General features: G+C 37.3%; 1 protein-coding gene across 3 annotated transcripts in view; it reads right to left on the reverse strand.

Moving 5' to 3' along the window:
- LOC308072908 (uncharacterized protein) overlaps window positions 1-23477 on the reverse strand; it is a 139795-nt gene that overhangs the window by 108942 nt on the left and 7376 nt on the right. For all 3 annotated transcript variants that reach the window (XM_080410487.1, XM_080410488.1, XM_080410486.1), the window contains exon 1: window positions 1-23477. This exon is cut by the window's right edge and continues 7376 nt beyond it. In XM_080410487.1, coding sequence (XP_080266613.1) covers window positions 1-54 — 54 coding nt within the window. In that variant the 5' untranslated portion in view covers window positions 55-23477.

Genomic DNA, 23477 nt, shown 5'->3' on the forward strand with positions numbered 1-23477 from the left:
CCAATGATGATACATTCTCCCACAGGCTTGGTTACTTGCCACTAGATAGGGCATTTTATTTCAGTAAGCAGTAACCTCTTTCTTTCTCCACAGAGGGAATAAGAGTTAGAAAGATTGGAAAACAGAAGCTGGATCATTACAAGACCTTCATAGGGAAGGGCAAACTGGCAAGGTATAGACATCATCAAGTCCAGTGACAAAGTTTAGAAAAAACAGAGAGATGCCTCATCCTGAAGTATGAAAAATAATCTAGTGTGTTAGGGCATGAGCCTAGCTTTGATTATAAATAGGTCCAAATGCATTACCCTGGGGAAGTCACGAGATTAGAACTTCAGAATCTTTAGCTACCAAAGCACCACAGGAACTGGGTACTTCTCCCACAGACCTCAGCAATAAGTTATATACAACAGCACTGTGGTAGCTGCAGTGCAGAAGTAATACATTAAATATTGTGGAGACACATGAGCAGTGCTATTCCTAGACAATCACTTATGAGGTAACTATCCTAAGAGAGAAAAATGGGACCTGATGTAAAGCAATCAAAAGCAACAGGAGCCTATTCAGGAACGTGTCACAACTTAAAACAGCAGGACTTTTCTTACAGTATTATGAGAATTCTAGAAAAAATACTATTGTCATTACTATTAAACAGTGCCCATAGTGTCTCACATAATCCAACTTGTAACAAAAGTTGGCCCTAGAGTTTAGTCTATTTATTTTCTTTCAGCCACAGTTTTCAGCCATGGCAAAGAGAGAGAGAGAATAAAGAAGCTGGCCAACTAAAATATGTCTGCAAATATCGCTCTGCACTCAATGTCTATCTTCTCTACACAAGCCTTAGACTTACTGGTACAGTCAAACTGCCTGTGTTTGGTGACAGAAGATGAAATTTCCTCCTCTGGTGGGTTTCCAAAGCTGTAAGACATGTCCTGTTTTAAAGCTTTATCTAGTTTGAGCTGTATAAAGCTGGGATTTGCACTTAACTGAAGCTCATTAAAAACACTTTTGATTGCTTTTATAATGTATAGTGGCATGCCTAACTCCATTAACCTACTGAGGCTTAAAATTATTATTGTGCTCACTGTCCTCAGCACTAAAGGATAATAAAGATGTGATAGCATATTATTTTTTAAAGTTGCCATTAAATGGACAAAGAAAGAGGTAATCGATCTGGTAAAAGCTTTCAAATGCATTCTATCTATACTCATGAAAACTTTCAAGGGAGACTTGTATTTTAAAGCAGAAAACTTCACAGATTCATGCTACACATTTGCAAATATTAAATAAGCAGTGTGACTTTAAGCATTTCTACAGAAAACTGTCAGCCACATCAGGCAGAGACTTCAAGGAACGCAGAAGTTGCTTGCAGAAAAGAAAGTGAATATATAAGGCATGGAAGGGAACTATTTGAAAGCAGCAAGGAGAGAAATCACACTATCACTTGACTATTCTCTACTCCAAATGCAAGTCAGGATTCTGAACTTATTAGATCCTCACACCTTTCCAACAGGTCCATGTTAACTACTGTTATACAGTGGCATGAGAACTTCATTATGGTTTGTTTCCCTCTTTTATACTAGTACTGAAATCCTCTTAGCATTATTTTCTACTTCCACCATTGTACCCTGCTGTCAAGTTTCTATTCTCCATTCATCAACATGAAGGAAAGTTGAAACATCATCAGTACAGCTTTTCCCTTCCTCTTCCCACCCGCCCCCCCCTTCACTTGACCTTAATAGGCATCTGAAGCTCTAAGAAAACATGCAGCACACAAATCAGACTACCAACAGCATGTGCATCAGAAAATACTTGATCTCTACAAGGCTGCGGTTTGGTTTCTATTTTTTTGTCTACAGATAGCGTGTACTGTAAAATGAAGATCTCAGAGGAAACAGAGCTAGAAACTACAATGACACTTCTTCCTAAACTTGTAACAGTTTTCATCCCCAAGACTGCCCATTAAAAAAAAAAAAAAAAAAAAAAAAGGACAAAAATATCCTACTTTGAATAAAAATAAAAAAAGCACAAAGTGTTCCTCAAGTATTTATAGATTACCACCAAGAGGATGGGCCTGCCTCACCGCCTGCCTCCATGCAAAAAAATACACTTATGCACAGGGTAGAAAAGAGATGGTCATCTCTAATAAGAATAAATAAGAAGCAGCATAATTAAACTGAGAGGGCAGTATGAGTATTATACTAGCAAAAGGCAGCATATGGTAGTTTAATAATTGGCATATTAAAGAGCAGCTAGATGTGCCAGATTTGGTATGTGCAATCTACACTAAGAGTGAGTCACTGCTGTGTGCTTGGATGCTATGAACTTGAGTTTGGCCATGCCAATTAAAGCCCAGAATTCAAAGCAACGGAACTAAAAATGTACTTCGAAAAGTGATCTTTCTTTATAAATATTCTTTGCTCCAGGAGGTGGGGGGAGTATGCACACCAGATGCAATCTGTGGAAATACAGCTGAGTCATGAGCTAGAATAAGAAAGAAGTTGATCTGCAGAAGAATAGAACTTACCAAGAGTAGAAGGAAATCTAAATAATTGACTTAATTGTGTTATGATGTACAAATACAACTTAGTACCTCTAGTTATTAAATTTAAATAATAAGCATGGACTCTGCTAGATTTTAAACAGAGAAGTCAGACATTATTTTAAGACATTTCCTACCCTAGACAACTGTCTCTGTCAACAAAGCTATGCCAATAATAGAAACTTCCTATTTGAAAAAAAATATTGTGAAACTGGAATCATTTGACCAGCTGTAGACAGAAAAGTAACACTTCTGCTTTGCTGTGAAGAGAATGGTTTTTATTATTGAACTATTTGTCTGAATTCTGTCATACTTTTCTAACAAACATTGTCGCTGCACTAGCAAAACCAGCTGGCTGCAATAAGGCTTTTTACCACCACATACCAGGTTAACTTCAATAAGTAGCTCCCACACCTTGCCCCGGCACAGCCATTGATCCCCCACAAGGTTTCAAAAGTTCATCTACTGTCTGTGCTGTTTCTTCATCCTCTTCAGTCCAGTCCACCCTGCTTCTTGCCTTTCCTTGTCTCCTACAACCAGGATGCTCCGTCCTGCTTCTTCCAGGTTTCTCTTCCTCCAGTACTCCTCTTCCATACCCCTTAGAGCTATTTAACTACTTAGCAGGAACCAGCCACAGCTGCACATTAGCCACGTCAGCCAACCCACCTCCCCTGAAGACAGCCCACAGCTGTATATTATCAGTGTCAGTTAACTTGCCTTCATTCCTCTACAAAACATAGGAATGCAAGCAAGGAAAAGTATCATGTATCCATCAAGAACACTGTCACTTCAAGACTAGAGTACATGAATAAACATTTTCTGTATCGAAAGGAATGAGGGACAATGCTTGGTGGGCTAGCACAGCTGCAATGTTAGCACAGAACAGCTGGTTTCATGAGCCACAGTCCTGGCCTGTCACACATGTTCAGCTGAAATTTGAAACATCAGAGTTCAGGGGTTGAGACAAGTTTACACAACACACAAATACCCAGAGCATTACTGGAATTTGCTAGAGAATGCTCACTGGGGGAAGAATTTGTCAGGGAGGTTTTCAGCAGAGTAACAATGTATGGGAGTTTTCAAGTGCTCAATTTGTAACACATCCTGGCAGTCAGCAGGCTGGGGAATAACAGACAATGCTTAATCAAGCACAAGTTTTACAGTACATTTCTATGGTTTCTGTTTTTAATTTGGTCAGTGCAGCCCACGCTAACATACTCTTCCTAAATTTGAAATGTGGTGCTGTGTGCATAACCACCATATAGCAGTGAGACATACATTACTTCCCTCCTCTACTTCTTGTGTTCAAGCTCCTCTCAAACTGTTCATCCCACATGGAAACCAGTTTCTGCTGTTGATGCCTTTCCCCAATCCTCTGACGCTTTCTGCAGTCAGAGGGTTTGTACTTCCCTCTCAGCAAGCAGGTGACTACAAAAGAGTCTACAACCTCATGTGGAACACAGGTATAGTTTAAGTTTAAAGTCAGTAATTTAAGTATTTTATATAATAAAGTATTTTAATGCAATTGAGCTTCACCAGTTTCCAGAAGCAAAACTTTTGTGCCATTCAGCAGAGATTTTCTACATGTAAGAAGTCTCAAGAGCAGTTAACTTATTCTTGGGAGGGCATTAAGCTTTGCAGTCTCCTAGCTGCTGTTTGATTTATCCACCTTACCAAAGAATAGGTTGCAGAGGGATAAAGATGTGCACTTCAGAGGCTACATCAGCAATACCAACACTGCAGCCTTTGAAGAGTTCAGGGACTGCCACAGTGACCCCTCCAGCCCAGAGCCTCTTGGTCACCTGGGGGAGGAGCGTGCGCTGCCCCCCCTCCCCAATGCTGGGAACTTCTTACACAGTCCTGCTACAAAGAGCAAGCACCATTGCCAATACCACAAAGAAATACTTCTGCAGAATATCCTTACTGCCACTATTTCATCATGCTACTTGCCATATCGCTTAAGGGAATGCTCATCATTTATGGATTCCTCCCCTCCCCTTACCAACAGATATACTATCTGACCTTCTAACACTTTCATTTGAATGACAGAATGAAGGGGAATGAATTGCATTGCTTGAAAATCAGCCCTATATATTAGCATCTTACTGAAAGTTATTTGAACATTGCTCATGCAGTCACATCATCAGATGAAGAATCCTGCATTCCAGCCTTCTTCATTCATTGCTACAAAGTGGGTAATTGGCATCATTAACATTCTTCCCAGCTGGAAAGAATGTACTTCTACATCGTAGCTAAAATAATACATTGTTTAAAGATGCCTGTTCTTCCATAGGCATTCAATGGCAATTTAATTTTTCCATTTATTCCTTTTCTTTAATAAAGACTGCTACCTAAAGTATTCCTTGAACTCTTAAGGAAATTGAAATATCATTCAAACAACAAATCCTGCAACATCTATAAACCAATGTCTATGGCAATGACTATTTTGGCATTTGAGCATGACCATTTCATATCCATTGCTATGAATGGGAAAAACAGAAATATAACTATTAAAAGAATCTAACTGTGTAAAGTCAAAACCATGAATCCCTTTATAAAGTTTACAGTGGAAATTAATAGTGAGTGACAAAAGCTTGTTTTTTCCTTATGAAAGTTTATGCATACTTTATGTTTATTTTTATGAAAAGACAGTTCTCTATATATAATTAGAACAGCTCTTGAGGCAAGAACAATATAATAGGCAATAAGGCCTTAGAACTGAGAAAGCCTCACTGGAGTTATCACTACGTCACAGCCCAAGTGTGTTGCATAAGGATAGTTTTGTAAAACAGGAGGCAAAAACAATCTGGGGGAGGAGCAGCATTCAGCTGCAGATATTTTTCTTATTCCTTGGCTGTGAAGATGAATGGTTGGAAAGCTGACAAGTTTTCACAGGCATGACTGAGCCCAGTCCTTGATTTAGAATTAAATGGGACATAAGGCTTTGGCTGGCCAAGATCACTAAGCATGAACAAAAATTAAAACTAAAATTATTTTCACTGTTTATATTAGTGTAAGAATGAAAAGAACCCTCAACACCAAAAGTAATTGGGAATAACACTGTTTATTGTTTGGCATGAATCCATCATTACTATGGACTAATGAAAACTGAAAAGAAAGAAAATTAACCTGACTGTTGTTCCAGCCTGAACAATAAAAAGTAGTAAATTCTGTGTTGACCAAATTGAAAAATAAATTAGTTTTGTTTATATCTATGATTACCTTAGTTTTTGTAAGCTGACATTATCATACTTCATGCACTTCATACTTTATCTGCATTCATAACATTTCCAGTATCTGTTAGTGCCATGCTAGGATGCACATAGCCTACATACATCTTTACCAGGTAGCTGAATGAATGAGTAGGAAGGGTCCGTACTATACCTAAATGAAGGTTTTCCATATTAATGACCCTGCCCCACAGTAATACTGAGGTGAGGAAATTATTATTCTAGTTCTTCCTTCAAGACAGTGAAAAGCAGCATCAATAGAGACACCACCACGATGATGGGAATTCTTGCCCACATCCCCAGTGGTAAAGTACTGAAAACGAGACATCAAATGCAGCTTTTTGCTACCTATATGCCCCATCTAGAATAGTACAGCCCAGAACTGTTGCCTTTCCACTTAATGACTTAATGAAGCTATGGACTACGGACTAAATTGAACTTTTGCATTTACTCACGTCAGGAAATAAAGGTTTTACAGTACTTTGTCGTTCTTACAAACTTAGATGGAGCTGACATTCTTTCCGGCACTTATGACACTTGAAACCATGTAGACAGGACAGAAAACCTGATGAGTGAGTTCTCTGGTGGTCTAGCAAGCAGCTTCCTAACATGGCTGTCTCTACTATCAAACAGAAAATTCCACTGCAGCTACATTTACAAATACAAGCTAAAAAAAAACAAAAACAAAAAACCAAACCAAGTAAGGTTCCCAACTAATCTCAAAATAACCCTCAAAATCTGGGTCCACTTACATTGTTCGAGTTACAAAATTATCCCATGTGAGCATGACCAAAAGCTTAATTTGGTCTGACCCCCATTCCACCATTAGAATCTAACTGCTTATTCATCCTAAAAAATAAATAACTTCAGCCAGCTCAACATCAACTGACACAAAAACAAAAGCTTAAAAAACCACAAATTGTGCAAAAAAAAAAAAAAAAAAAAAAAAGTAACAGGAAAAAAAAATCTATATTTACCATTTTAAAAGTTATAATACCTACACAGAAGCATAGTCATGGAACCACTAAGAGGAAAGTATGGGTAGCAAAGGGGGAATCATAATTCATTAAAAGTGGCATGCTAGTAAAACAGCCTAATTGTAAGAAACTTCCTGGATAAATTTGGGCCAATGACAAAAGATGGGAATAGTTGTGGAAATTCACAAGTTTTTGAGCAAATTGCAGACGAAAACAGTGTTGAAAAAAGTGGAAGTAAAGGTGGAGAGCAAACATGTAAATCATGATACTAATGAACTTTCATCAAGTATTAGCATTCTATTTCAGACTGCTGATAATAAGAGAGATGATTCCTTTTCCCTGTTTATTTAGCCTCCTTATATTCTCCACAAAAAAACCCAACATGCTTCTGTGCATCACAACAACTCACAAAATATGAAAAAAAAAAAAAAAAAAAGTTCAGCGGGACTTTGATCTTACCATCTTTGACAGCACCAGATTTTTGTAAATGGTTTGAAAGTTTTAGTTTATAGAAATAAAGGGGTTACTATGACAGCTGTTGTTCTATGGGATTAAGGCAGTCATGGAAGACAGTGGCAAGGACACTAGAAATCTTTGATATTGTATACGAAGCATAGTAAATCATAATAAGCCTTAAATGCTTTGGTGGTTCCTTGGCCACTTGCTGTATGACGAAAGCTTAGCAAATCACTGGTGTACTAGTTTTGGCTGGGGTAGAGTTAGTTTTCCTCATAGTAGCTAGAATGGGGCTATGTTTTGGGTTTGTGATCAAAACAGTATTTATGATAACACAGATATTTCAGCTGTTGCTGGTCAGTGTTTGCACAGCACCAAGGCCTTTTTTGTTTCTCACATTGCCCTGCAAGCAAATAGGCTGGGGTTGCACAAGAAGCTGGGAGGGGACACAGTGGGACAGCTGACCCCAACTGACCAAAGAGGTACCCCATACCATGACATCATGCTCAGCAATTAAAGATGGTGGAAGAGGGGAACATTGAGTTAACAGCTTTAGTGTTCCCAAGTAATCATTACACATGGTGAAGCTCTGCTTTACCGGAAATGGCTAAACATCTGCTTTCCCATAGGACGCAGTGAATGAGTTCCTTGTTTTGTTTTGCTTGTGTGTGCAGCTTTTGCTTTACCTGTTAAGCTGTCTTTATCTCAGATCCCAAGTTTTCTTACTTTTACCTTTCCCATTCTCTCCCTCATCCCGCTGTGGGGGCAGTAAGCGAGCAGCTAGGTGAGGCTTATTTGCCTGCCAAAGTTACCCCCAAACAACTGGCTATTGTTGTCCTCTTCAGTGGTGAGGAGATCTGGACTGACAGTTCTGTCTCTCCACTTGAAGTGGGGAGCTATAGTCTTCTATAGCATGAATATTGTGCTACCTACACTTTAATCCTCATCAGCCTGTACATGCACATGGTGAGTGTATGGGAGTCGTTACCAGAATATATATTTCTGGTAAAACAGTGTAGTCAGCTTCCTGCCACCTCATCGTGTTTTCATATCAAAGACATAATATCCATAGCACTTTCATTTTACTAAACTAATAATAACAACCTATACACCCTATATATTAGCAAAAAGATTCTCAGAGCTGCAAATAGTAGTGAAAAGCAAGAATGGAAAAATTTATGCTATACAGGATGAATGATGAGAAAGCCTATGCACAAGTCTAGGCCTGTGTTAGTCTAAGTAGGTGTATGACACTGTTCAGATGGCATTACATTTATTGCAGTGTTTCTAGCTAGGGTATCCAATAAGAGAAGCGAGAGGTGGATAATACCAGTGGACTGGTATCACATAGTTCACTTCTCACTGTCAATGCAGGGCATTTTTTTAATGTAAATGACACTATTCCTTCCTGCCTCATTTATACTCTTTGAACTGCTCCCATTCCCCTCAGGAATCTCTTGTGTAACAGTCTAATCTCACTGAGCTGAACTGAAAGGTAGACCATACTTCCTATAAGAACAAGGTACAATTTCCCTTTAATTTGGTGCTCTACTCAGACCTAAAGTTGTAGCGCACAAAATTCAGCAGGATACCTGTGTGAGTACTGAAAGAGCCAGGTAAGCACTGGAGAGAGGCTTGGCTCCAGTCCTGCTTCTCAAGAAGAGAAGCTGAATCAGCAGTGAAATATCACCGATTTGTAAATTACTATAGCCCTCAAACAGGTGTAGCAAAGGCAACAATCATGACTGTTTCTGAGCTGATGCTTCCTGAATTCCTCCTGTACTACTTGTAACTTGCTTAGGGTTTTGCTCCAACAAAAATAAAAAATACAAAAAAACCTACCACACCAAAAAAATGCTTTTGTTTGCACTACTGAAAACCCAAAGTTATTAGAAACAGAAGTTACATTAGCAGTAGTATATGAATCAATCAATCATTTTAGAACCTTGTACGACAAGGCTATTAGTCTTAAAAGTTTAAGCTGACTGCATAAGCATTTTGGCAAGCTGGTAAAGCATCTCCATCAGCCTGTTTTCACAGTGAGCTTTTGCCTATTCATAACTGGTAAATCCTCTTCAGTTTAGAGTCAGCACATGCATCTCTATGTAGACCAGATCGTCACCCTTTGTCCCCTTGGTCTGAGTGCAGCTTGGTTCATGTCCATTAGATCAGTGTATGGGGCAAATCAGTAACAAGTGAGAGAAATTATATTTAAATCTCATTGCTTGAAACTTATTGTCTGAATTTAAAGCATGCAATTCTGAATCCAGAAGAGAATCCCAGTCTCTGATAATAGCTAATATCATTACGCTTTTCTTTAAGCTTTTGATTCAGTATATTAAGGGAAATTTCACTTCCTTATCCCTCTATCTAGAAGAAAAGAAACCTTATAAAGATCAAACTGTTTACCCTATAATTTACTACCCTTCCCAATATCTTCAACAGCATCTTTTAGCTGATCAGAGTGAAGGCTAATATCCAGACATAAAATCCATTCTCTGTCCTCCAATACTAGACCAAAAAGACATTTCACAAACAACAAGATTTCTTTTTAAGTAGACATCCATCAAAAATGTATTTTTCCTCACTACCTTGGCCTTGAAAACACTGTATTTTCCAATTTCCTACATGCTGCTTAATGTTGTGCAGTGTCAGTCACACCACATTATGTCATTTTATATAGCAGGTCAGCAGGAACTGCCATTTTTGGAGATACCTGATATTTTGCCAAATCATTTGGCACATCTCACATTCCATCAATTTGAATTACTTGTAGATCATTTCAAAAGAGAGACATAATTATTGACAACCATTCAGAAAATGGCAGATAGTCTATTGAGTGCTTTGCTGGCCTTCTCATCCACCTATAAACTGCAAAATAAATTATTTCCCTAAAAGAATATAAGCGTATGTCAGGTTAATATATGTGCAATTCTAGCTTACATTTACTATCTTGGGGAAACACTCTGCAATTCTTCCTTACAATGAATAAGTACTTCATTCTACAGTTTCCTAAAGGCAGCTCATAAATGGTGTTATTAGGAGCAGCAGATTCTGACCCTGAGGCTGAGATTATATAATATTTGTTAATTGATCCAAGTATTATTTCAACACCACATACTTTCTAGAGTAAGCATCTATCTTTCATTCTTTCAAACATTTAATTCTTACATTAATTCTACACCAACTACAGTAATTAAAGCATTCTTTAAATCAAACTTTAGATGAACTATCCCTTTATTATTATGCACATCTATTTTTGTGTCACCTTAACACATTGTGAGTAGAAGCACAATAGGTAACAGTGCCAAATTAATGCTTAAAGTCTGGTTACACAAACAACATCCTTGAAAAGGCCATGGGTAGTGACAGCAAAACAAAAATCACAATATATGTATAACAACATTGGTCAGCACCGAGACAGTTTTAGGGGATGACAGATCTCTGTGGAAAATGTTGCAAAACAAAGAGTTTCTTTCTGTGTAGAAAAACCTTGCAATGGAAAACTGTACAAAGAATTGTCAACTGACTACAGTTCAGGAACAAGAAAGCATAAGAAATTAGACTGGAAGAGCATTAACTTTAAAGTAAAAGAATACAAGTTCTTCACCTAGTTGCAAAACCAGCTCCTTTACACAGGGAAAAGACTGCAAAGCAGTATTGGTTCAAAAGTAAATAGACTAGAGGCTAAAGATGTGTAGCGAGTTTGCAGCGATTAAAAAATGTGGGCCAAGAAGACAGACCAAGATTTGAAGTCCAATGGATCTGACAGACTATATGTTTGGGGGATATGCAGAAAGTGTGTAGATGCCTGCAGACTTACCCAAGGGTAGCCAGTGAGATCCTAGACTGAAATGTCAACACACTAGAGCCTATTTGTTAAATACAAGCCTCTAAGCAGAGCAGACTTGACATTTACATGGGTTCCTTTATATAACTGCTTTCATCAAGTATGGTTTTCTAATTTAAAAGCCTTGATTTCAGTAAACCACAATAACTAAAACCCAGGCATAATAGATAATCTATATAGTTACCAAGTCAAAGTTGTAGAGTATTTTCCAAATAAAGGCCAGATGGAAAGACCACAAGTCTATCAAAACTGCCATCACACTGAACCAAGTTGCTGCCTTTCTTTGGTGGTGAAATGAGATCCCAGCCTGGGAAGGTGAAGGGCACACTCATGAGGAGACAGCAGACAATGGGTAACAGCAAAATCATTTCCACACATTTCTCACTTCCATTGTTGAATAGGAATGAATTCCCTGGATTTGAAAACTATGTTGACAGATTACACTGGATGAGATCATTCTTACCTTCACAAACTGAGCAATGTTCTCTTCTGATTCTTTTCCAAAGGAAGAGCAATTCCTGTCTTTCTAGAACATAAACATTTCAGAATGACTCATGTATTTTGAAAAGCTATCACATAGAATGGGACTAAATATCACAAAAGTATTTATCAAAGCATAAATATACACTGCATAATATAAACCTTATAAGAAATCAATTTATTTTTTTATCATTAAATGAAATCAATCATCAAAATAATTACATTTTGCAAATTTTTAAATGCTTGCTCAGGATGTAGTGAAAATATTTATTTTTATATATCACATTCTAAATTGAGCAATGGCACATGTCTAAAATGGAACTTAAAATCATACTATTTGTAAGTGCATTTCTTTTCTTTCAATCACCTTCTTTTCTCCCAAATGAAGTTCCCTATAAGTGCATCACCACTTTTCTCCACTGACTACAAAAGCAGCCATGTAACAAATGTAAATATGAGTAGACATATGAATAAGCCACCAAGACTTCTTTACTACCTTTTCCTCTTATATAGGCACTTCAGCTATGCTACTGTCATACTATTAATTTGGAGTCTATCTTAGAAAAAAAAACAGTAAAATGAACAACAGTTTTCTTTTCTGATCAGAAGTGAAGCGAAACAAAAGGTTTGTTGCAGAGGAATATGAGTGCTTTCTAATTTTGTTTCCACAAATGAAAAAGTCAAGCAACTATTTTAAGTTAAGCAAAATATTTCATTTTCTCCCCCCTAAATATTTTTCTCCCTTCCTAGCATTTAAAGAACAGCAGGAAATTCTTTTGACATAAGTAGTCAACGTGGGATACAACCACATACAGTGCTTGTGTGCAGATGTTCATTTATCCAGAAGTCTGAGCATTAAGTTCCCAACTGCTACGATTTGAAAAGCTGAGGTGCACAACGGAAAAGGCTAGCAAAGCCCTTCGTGGTCCCTCTAGTATCCACAAACTCTACTAGACAGATAATAAAACTTTAGCATTTGTCCTTCTAACTCCCACTAAATTACCATAATTTGTGTTTTCATTTAAAATATTTCTTTTCATCAAAGAGGAATTTCAGTATTGACATGAGGGAAAAAATAGAGGTATTAGTCTCCTGATAAAGGGCAGGCATCTACTTCATTTCAAAACAGTAGATGTGTTCTTTCAACATTATAGTTCAACTTTAATGTCCACAGAATCTGACTTTTACTTACATCCTTCATTATTTATAATAGCTCCTGCAAACTAGTTGATCTGTTTGCTTGTTTTCTACCAGATTTGGAATAGCTCTACGGAACACAGAGCTTCTATCTTTCATTAGCATTGTTATAGCATGTAAGATCACAGTCAAGACCTGGTCTAGGAACAACATAGTGGGAGCTTTTAGTCCAAGGAGATTACACTTTTGGAGGAATGTTATAAGCTGTTCTGCACATGCTGATCTACCTGTAGGGTAAAGCTCAAGCCTTGGTTGACTGCAATGCAAATGCAGGTGTCAAGCATCACATACTGAATTGGAAAAGCTGAACAAATAATTGTGGAATAAGAAAGGAACAAACTGAAAATAAGATCATTTAATTATATAGCTGGGTATTGTATAAGTACAGTACAGGCTGATGGCTGCTACAGGTACTAATTAACATTACTATTTTAAGCAATATCTTCTATGTGGATATAAGTCACCAACCGTTTGCTTCTTACAGGTATCTTAGTGGAATTGGGCTCCAAGAAAGGTTTTTCTTCCATTTTTTTTTTAATAACAATAAAAAATTAATTTAGTGATTAGTTTTGTACAATCCTAGTACTTATTTCAATAGGACCATTTTTGTACTTAAAGTTGAAAACATAATTTAGCACTTTGCAGAATTAAGCAAGAACAGAGGCAGTCCGGCAAGAGATGGTCAGACAGACCCAGGCAGCTTCCCTGCAATTCATTCAAAGAGGTTCAATATAAATCTCTATGGAATATTAACTAACAATAAACCCTCTTAAAAATGTGCACACAGAAGACTTTGCAGCACTATGGCAAAAGAAGTCCAGATAAAAACCTTTTTTGCCAAGGTCCTGTGTGAACAGATCCCACGTTCTCTCAAATGAGCTGGGTTGCACAGAACTGATAACATGGTTCTGAATGGGATGCTGTGCTGCGGAGTTAATAAGACAACACTGCAACGCACCCCAGTATGGGGAAAGGCAGATGGCCTCAGCATGGTTTCATGCTTGGTCAGGTGTTATTAATCTATGACCAAGAGAGCAGGTGGCTGTCATAAATTGCAAGAATTTTTCACAAATCATTCAGTTCTCCAAGAAGCCAAGTACATCAATATGTTTTTATTGTCTTGGGAAGAAAAAAGAAAAATAAAACAAAAAGAGAGACACAGGAAGAGATTGCAACCAAGTGCTATTTAAAGTAATTGCTAAGTTTAGGCAATGGTTCAGTGAAAGGAGAAACTGGAAATGCTACACCCAACAACCCCCTGTATCTCAGTCATTTTCCCATTAAAAATTATACAAAGCACATATTCTTGAAGTAACAATGTTCTACTTTCGAGGCAAATGTAATCCAGGAATAACCTAAAAATGCACTTCAGTGATGCAAGACAGGAAATATTTTGAGCCCAGCATTCTGCTGTCAGTGAGCTTTACCATATATTATTTGCACTAAGACACTGACTAGGGGCACCACTTGGGATCAAAGATACTGCCATATTCAGAGCATATTAGCAGAAAAGTAGCAAGAGACAGGCCTGCCTTGGAGGAGGTCACCACCAACATGGAGGAGGTCCAGAGAGAAATGTTGAAAGTGTTGCTTATCTGTAGAATCAGGAAGATGGCAGACTCCAAAGGTCAAATTCTGAAAAGCTCAGCTACCACTTACTCATGTAAGCTAAGCATCCACATTTGCAGAAGTGCTCCGTTTTCAGCAACCCATAACGGTGTCTCCTGTGCATGTCCATAGTGAAATACAGAAGCCAAGCTGGAAAATTACTCCTTGTATCTATGATCCTGTCCAGTCCTCTGACCAAAAAATGGCTCCTACCACCACAACAGACAGGCTTACAGTAAAGTCAGCCTTGCCACAGTAATGTAGGTGATTTTACAGAAGCATGTGTCCTGAGTGAGGTGGAGTAAATGAAAGTAGTATTGTAGATGAAGGTACCCTATTACTGAACTACTCTCTCAAGTATGCTTTAATACAATTAATATATTCTATAATATATTAAAATTGTCCTTCAAGTTATTGGAATTTTACTGCCATAGTTAAAAGCAGCTATGCTATTTGCACAAGTGATTCAATGTTTTATTGACATTCCTTGTCTAATGCCACTGGAACTTTTCTTTTAAATGAAATAAATGTTGCAACCTTAATTCAGTGTGTCCTAATTGTTAAATAATTTCCGCCACATTTTTAACAAAACCCTCAAGGCAAATAAAAATTGACTCCGTGTGCTCAGCTTCAATCTGAACAAATTGAATCTAAACCATTAACGCAGAGGTGGTGGTGTGTAAAAGGCAGAGGAAGAATCCCAGGGGCTCTCTGGGTAACAGGATTATCTTACTTGTGCATCTGGTGCCTCATTTAAGGAGGCTCTAAAACTAAAACTCTGGAGTTACAAGTCATAAGGCCTGACATCAATGTGCACTTCTGTGCAATAAATTGTGCAGAACCACAGGAATAAGATAATAAACAAAAACTAGTAGAACTTCTAAAGCTGTAAGATACTAAAATATACACTGAAGATATTAATTTAAGAATATGGGGATGGAATTCTTTGAATTTAACTTTAAACTCTTTATAACAGATGGCTGAAGGGAAACAACAAAGCAAACCCAGATACATGTAACATAAAATCCCTTCTATAATATTCTATTCCAGATTTACTCTATAACGAGGATGGTATCTCAGTGAAAGTTTTCTGTGACAACTACCGTTAATAAATGTGAATGCATTTCTCTTCAAAAGATGCATTACTATTATAGCAATATAAAAAGATGGTTCAAGGGAAAAAATATTTAACTACACAATATGTTAAAGAACAATCAGTACTTGGCTAATTTAGGATCTTAGAAAAATGTTTACACAGCAATTTTTATAGAAAACTTATGTGTCTTATGTGGTTGTTTCTCCTGGTTTATTTCTTTTTTAGGGCCTACAAAGGCTCTAGTATAACTGTGGGAATCATTCCTCGCCTCTTGTTCTTCAGATTCTACTTCAGATGCAGACTGACAGAAGTTTTTAAAGCTCACCTTGAATTATAGGGGAAGAAAAAAAAAAAAAAAAAGAAAGAAAGATGAGAGTCAAATTTAACCAGGTGTTTAGAAGAGATTTTGAATGAATTATGATTGTCACACATTTATTATATCATTAAAGGAGGAATACGAAATGACATTTTTTCCCTCTAAAACTAAACCTAGTATATTAATTGTTCAGCACATCAGTGACAAACGTGAACATTTCAAAATATTTAGTTTTTTTGAAAAACTTAACCACATAACCTCTTGGCAGTAGGTTCCTCTGAAGGATTACCATGGTAAACTGCAACCCAAGCTCCAAGCAGTGTTCTCTGGAAGAGTATATTACACAAAACCTCATGTAGAGACAACACACAGATGGCAGATTATTGTCTAGTAAGAGAGCCTGTCACTTAATAAGCAGGACAATCTTTTACTAGGATAGTATAGGACAGAACTTACACAATGGGGATTTGATTTAAAGGACTCCTGGGTTTAAAAAAAGTCACCAGCTTTTATTTTAATAACAAAGGTGTAATTTTAAAATATTTTTCCTCCTTTCATTAATTAATGCATCTGGTTACACTTTTACTTTGCTCAACTTAACAACAAGAATAACTTTACCAGTACATAAAGTTACACAACAAAAAAGTCATATTCTGAATGAGGTTAGAAAGTCAGTTTCAGCATTTCATGGGCAAAAACTGTCTCAAAAACCCCTCTTATCGGTGCCAACTACAGTATCCTTATTCAATATAAAAATTTAGATTTTATACATTTATATTTCTAAATGAACTCATTTTGAAACATTAAAGGCACATCTTATATACAAGAATATATATCGAAGAGTTTAGAAAAGGCTGTTTCACTCAAGCACAATCAAAAAAGAAACGTTTTCCTCGAAAATTCCCAGTTCTGTAATGCTTCTATTTATCTTTGATCCAGTGAACTAAACACAACGCTGGAATACTGGTGTTTAAAAAAATTATTCAATTATTCTTCTATACTCTGTACTATTAATATTTTTTCAGAGTTCTGCTTCTCACTTCTACAATTTTTGGGGACAGGATGGTTAGGATGGTTTACATAAGCGAACAAATAAAACAACGAGCTAAATCTGCCCTGTATTTCGATCTAGGCAGTGTCAGTGGACTGACTCATATTCATAGGAAGATAATGCAAAATTATCTACTGTAACACATGTATATTTAAGTAAAACTATCCTTTCATTACAGAGCATTTTGGAATAACACAACCTTCCTCCCAGCAAGGAAATAAGTGGTTCTTTTTAGCTCAAATGAGTTCTTCACTCTTGTTCACCAAACTACTCTGCTTAAAACATGGTAAGAACTGAGAAGACAGGACAGAGAGAAGTGACTAAGCCTTTACTACCATTGAGAAATAACTCCTGGGTCTGTATCTTCAGTGCCCCAAGAAAGATTATTAGCAAGTAAACTCTAGAAATGCTGGCCAAGTGCCAGCTAAAAATACTTGAGAGAAGACATCAGCAGATGCACATTGTCTGCTAATTAAATAAGCCAGCAGTGATATTTGTAGGTAAAGGAGTTGTGCTATTTCATTTACAATCCAGCTGCAGTTTGATGATCAATTCCTTCCTTAAACCAAAGACTTCTTTTTGTTTGAAGGGGAAACAGTTTAAAAAAACAAACACACAGAACAACAACATCACTATGTTTAATTGTAATGATGGTTTCTGTCAGCAAGGTCATTCATTAACTGTAGCACCACAATAATTGCCTCTATTATTTATTGCATGGGTTGCCCAAGTCTTGATATTCTATTACAGCACTCTCAAACAGTAAAAATTGGACACAGGTTCAGGCAAATGATGTCGTTATTTAAACCATCACAGATATGAATTGCTATTTCTTACCTGCTTGCAATAATAAACTTATCACAGTAGGCATTTTCTAAATGTAGACTAGTGGTTTTAATTTTACATATAATCATTAAAATCTAATTGGCGTGAACTTTCCTTGGAGCAGACAAGATGTCTAATATAGTAGTAATTACTGCCTAAACCTTACATTATTCCAGGCTATTTAAAATGCAAAGGAAGAGGTAGTGTTATGACAGTCACAGTCTTCAAATATAGAGAAAATTACCAGATATGGTCATTGGAGGGGAGAAAAATCACATGCAAACCATTCTGAATAGGTAGTGTTGCAAACTGGGGGTGGTTCTTCCTGTGGTGCACAGGTCTGCAAATCTTGATAATATTAGCCTTAACATCTGGAGCAGTACTGTCACATTGATACAGTGCTGCCTGTGAGCAAATAACCCTGACAGACCCTATCTGGTATAGTCCATGACACAGTCAATCTGTAAATAAATGCAAGTTGACTACCTTCTTTCCTCAAAAAGTCAGTTCAGAATATTGCATGCCAAAGTATTTGAGAAGTCATGGTGACATACTGAGGCAGACATGTTGCACAATTTTGAGTTTCTTTGACTGTTTAGCAAAAGAGATTAGCTTGTACGTTCCCTTAATGTCTTTTGAATTGCAGAATTTAACATACAAAACCCCAGTTTCTACTTAATCAAGAATCAGAAGGACTTTATTAATAGTACTATCTAGACCAAACAGTGAAGAGTTTATAGAAATTCTTTACATAAATATGTTATGAACAGATATGAGCCAGGAGACAACCAGCAATATCAAAGCACCAAATAGTCTTAGAGAACATGCATAGATTACAGAATGAGACCCCTGTACTAAAATGTACAGTTCTCAGACAGACAGTTTGTGCTGGGAATAGCTTAAATAAGGCTTCAGGTGAATGCAAGGATGTAGAAATGTCAGATGGGTTTCCTATTACCCAAGCATTTAATAATATAGAAAAAAATAATTTTTTTTAAAGAAAAAAACTAGCTTGAGAATTTTCCTCCAGCTTTCATCTCTCATTGCTGCTGTGGCCCTAGATTACTACATGCAACAACCAAAATCTGTATGCAAAAATATCACACTATTTCTCTTTGCAAATTACTTTGGCTACCCTGTTCTCTGAACACTGTCATTTTTACCATTCTTTCAACACACACTTTTCATCTAAAGCTGTTAAAAGGCTTCAGCTCTTAACGTTAATGTAGGCACCCCTTTATCTGACACCAATGATTTTTACCAGGTCACTGGTTTAATGCCTTTAAGCCCTCGATAAATTAATCATCAGTGCGGTCAAATGATTTTATCAACTTTATAAGAGTATCTGCAGTTTTGAATAACTGGCTTCCAGTGGAAGATCTGCAATAAAAACCCTTTAGCAATTTCTAAAAATCTTGTCCTATCCACAAGAGTTAAATAATTGCAAGGAGCATACTACGATCATGCAATGCCATATCCCACACTTACAGATGACAAGGCTTGACAAAATGGGGTGTGTGGAGGGGTGTAATTACATCAGGGCAACTGAGGCATTTTTACCTCTTAGAAATATATCAGGAGTTTAACACTTCCCACAGCCTGCCCCTCTGGACGAAATCCAGAAAAGCATTTCACCTCGAGATAGTCCTTGCTGATCTCAACTAGTTACATGCACTTTTAACATTAGGCATTGTTTAAATGCTTGCTGGATTGACTACAGCACTAGTTTTTGAATGAAAAGGCAAAAGCATACAGTATAAAAATCTTTCACACACATAAACACAAAAGCATTAATTTAACATATATCTTTGTCCATTTAACACCCGTTAAAAAAAAAAAAAAGAAAAGTGGCATTATGTAACAGAATTTCAGTTTCCATTCCAGAAATCAAATTCCTTCCTACAAGAATTAGAACTCTTAATCCTGTTACAAAAGCAGTCCACGTAGGCCTAAAATCACTGATAAAACAGTGCTTAAATGAAGCAAATTTATATTATTGATGGTTCTCATGACCTGTGAAGAACTTCTGGAGTAAAGAACTCCAATTACTAAACCATTCAGCACTATAACAGGGTCTTCTTTCCTCTAGATGACTACACAACTTTGGGAGCCAGCCCCTAAACAATGCCTACAAAATATATCAGTGTAGGTGACGTGTAGAATGGACTGATCTCAAAGCACGTCTGTTTGGGTCAGAAATTGCAATCAGAGCAGCAGATTTCCAGCCCTTGACAATGCTGCATCTCCCCAAGGAGGAAAGGGCATAGGCAGGATGGCTGAGTGACCTTGATACGCTGAGCTAGTCACAAGTCAGCATTGCAAGACTGCGCTCCAGGGAAGTTGTGATGTTATTAAAGCAAGGCAACAGGAGAAATATTGCCAGAGGCACTGCTACTACAATAAGGATTTGTGAGAGGGGTAAACCTGAAAGAAACACGAGAAGAAGTTGGAAGAGGATCGTGACAGGGGATGGGTACCCAGCAGGGCAAAGAGGGAGAACAATGTGGATATATACAAATCTACTTTATAAAAATTATGACATATTCTGTATTTTCATAAAATTCTTGTGAAAGTCCAGGCACAATGCAGTTAAGGTATCAAGGAACTGTACACAGACAAAAATGTATCCTATGTGTTATAGTTGTACTGAACAAAGGATGAAGTACTTTCCCTTACAGCAGCTACAAATCACTGAAGGTAGAACTGTCTGTAATACTACAGAATTCAAGCACAATCAAGAGTGAAGAAGGAACACAGCAAAGACAAGGACTGCTTTAAGAGCGGTGTTAAATGCAGTATCCAGAAAGCTATATACAAGAGAAAAATTCATTGTTACTAGTAAGATTCATGCAAAAAATACTGTATTCTGCTATAACCTTTATATCGAACTCTGAACAGAAAGAGTCTGGTTTTATTTCCAGAGATGGAATGTAATGTCTGAAGCTATATGTGTCTAAGGCAGTTCGTCTGATACATATTCCTATTTTTTTCCCCACACTCATTGCTAGTTTTGTATTAGTTTGAAAAGGTGGTAGAGTTACAGCATATCTCTTTCAATTAAAACCGCTGACCATATTTAAAATTGCCATTGCCCATTCCTGTACCAGTAAGATACCTCAACAAATGGGAAACTGAAGGCATTCTCAAATACATAAGAAAGTAATTAGTTTTCTGTTTAGGACAGTTATGTTGAAACCTCAAAACTGGAGAAGGGAAAGGAAGAGAGGGAGGGGGAGGGGAGGGAGGGACAACTCTAGTTGCTTCAGATTGCCTTAGAAGATTTGTGGTCCCCATTCTTCATTGGAAACATGACCAGTACTGTATTTATCACTGAGCCAAACAGAACATGTTTGGTTCACAGTAATTTTAGTGTTAAAATTACTTACTGGCAATTTCTAGCAATTTGTAGCTGTTGTTGCCAGCAAGTGCTAACAATCACCGGGAGTCAGATTCAGCTAAACCTGTCAGCACTTCGGTTTTTGGCAAACATTTCACAGATAGTATTTTGACGCCTCTGTGATCACTTGCAGTTCAGTCAGATTAGAGATCACAGGTTGAAGTACATTGCACTACAGCACTCTTTGCAACAATTAACCTCTCTAGACTTTGAAATGAAGGAGACCAGCATTGCTTCTATATCTTAACAACAGATGTTTTGAAAGTAACATATGTTCTGTATTTAAAGATGGTTTACTTCCATCTCCACACTGGTTTCCACAAAACATAGTCACTTGCGTAACGCCTGTCTATAGAGTTTCACCCAATACATTTGATAAACACATGATTTGAAGGACATTCAAAATGAGGTACACACCTTTACTTTCAACTTTAGCACCTGGAAGAAAATTCTGTCATTTCACTTGTACTCTGAAAAGCTGGAGAAAGTTGTAGACCTCCAGGTTTTGGTTTTGTATTCTTTGTCCCAATAAAATGTGAGAAGACCACCAGAAACTAAAAGCCAATTCCTTTCTGGGTTAAAACCAATAGCTCTTCTAGATTTTAGAATACAACATTACTTACACTAATAAATGTCTGGCCCAATACCTGTCAAGCTGTGCAAAAGACATGATTTAGTAGGGGCTATTGTGATAGGACAAGGGGTAATGGTTTTAAACCAAGAGAGCGTAGATTCAGACTAGATATAAGGAAGACATTTTTTTATGACAACAGTGGTTACAAACTGGAACAGGTTGTCCAGAGGGGTGGTAGATGCCCCATCCTTGAAAGCATTCAAGGTCAGGTTGGACAGGGCTCTGAGCAATCTAATCTTGTTGAAGATATATGTCCCTGTTCATTGCAGCAAGGGTGGACTAGATGACCTTTAAAGGTCCCTTCCAACCCAAACCATTCTACAATATGTGGAAGAAATGAGTTTTCCATTGGGACATGGAAAAATTTTGTATATGACCTTAAGATTCAGAAACCTTCCATATAAAAAATGCAATGGCACAAGCACCTGCACCTTGTAGCTATATGTTTGTGCTTGTTCAGACTTCAGTTTCAAAATGCTAACAACCTCAGTGTCCACCTAATGAGGCTAGACATTTTTCTTTTACAGAAACCCAAACCATATATTCACAAGAGAATGAGCAGTAGTATTTATTTAAACAGACAGTAGGAAAACAGAAGCTTATCTCTAGACTGTAAATTGCATTTTTTGAAAGTTTAGATCTTCTGGATACAAATGCAGCACTATGAAAGAAATAAGTTTTCAAACCACACATAAGTTCAAAATACATATGATTGTTTCATATGCTTTAATATCTTTGAAACTATTGAACTACAGAAGTCCTGACATACAAATAAATCCAGCTCCTGTTAGAGTCAACAAGAGTTGCAACTGCATGCAAACTGAATAGGAGCTGTTATACAGTAAAATGCCAGAAGGCATTTTCCTTTCTGTTTTAAAGTTTGCCTCAAATTTTCCATGCCTTAACAGGTTGTTTTCATGGGATTTAGTGATTTCTTTTTAAAGCCAAAAATAATCGTAGGCTATGAAACCCACCATCAGGAAGTGTTTCTAAATTTGGATGCCCAAGGCCTTAACAACCATTGCACAGTCTTCTAAACCACTACAAAGTAACTACCACTCCAGAGAGGGAATTGTTTTACAACACCACAAACAGAGCAGAAGGTATCTCATCACATGATGTGTGGCAAATATGAGATGGTGCATGCTCCAAGCAGCAGAATTGTTTGCTTAAATGCAAATATTTTCTAAAAGAGTGTCTTTTTCTAACTATTGAGCAAATAACTTCTGGGTGCCCATCAAATACGGGGTACGCATCAGCAGGCTTGCAGTCTCCATGGAAGAGCTTTACACTCTTGACCGCATTCCTAGTTAAGTTTCAAAGAAAACAGTACATAACAGCAAATTAACTTTTTCCAAAACCCATGCTTTCTTTTGCACAGCATCCATATTTCAGTGTTGAAAACAATAAAACAATCTTTGTGCAAAAACCAAAAGATATTTTAAAACCATTTTGAATGAACCTGAGCAAAGCCTTTAAATCTACTCCCCTTTGTAAGTACAATGTTTAGGTCTAGCCTACATTTCAAAGTCTGCAACTAAGCAATGATGTTAGCTTAGAATTTTCTCACCAAAAGAGTTATATCACTGTCAGAACCATCGTCAGACTTACACTGTGCTCACTATCTCACCTATGCAACAATGCAGAAGAAATACACAAGTACTTGTATATACTGCAGTGGCATTCATATAGGATGGGGAGCGCAAGAGAGGGAACCTCTCTAACACTGGCCATGTAGATAAAGGCAACCTTTGTTTGGACAATTCCATGAGCAGGCTGCTACTGCAGGCTCCTGTTCAGCACAAGACACTCTGGCTACCG

This window comes from Falco punctatus (genome assembly GCF_963210335.1).
Source record: "Falco punctatus genome assembly, chromosome: 13".
Lineage (NCBI taxonomy): Eukaryota > Metazoa > Chordata > Aves > Falconiformes > Falconidae > Falco > Falco punctatus.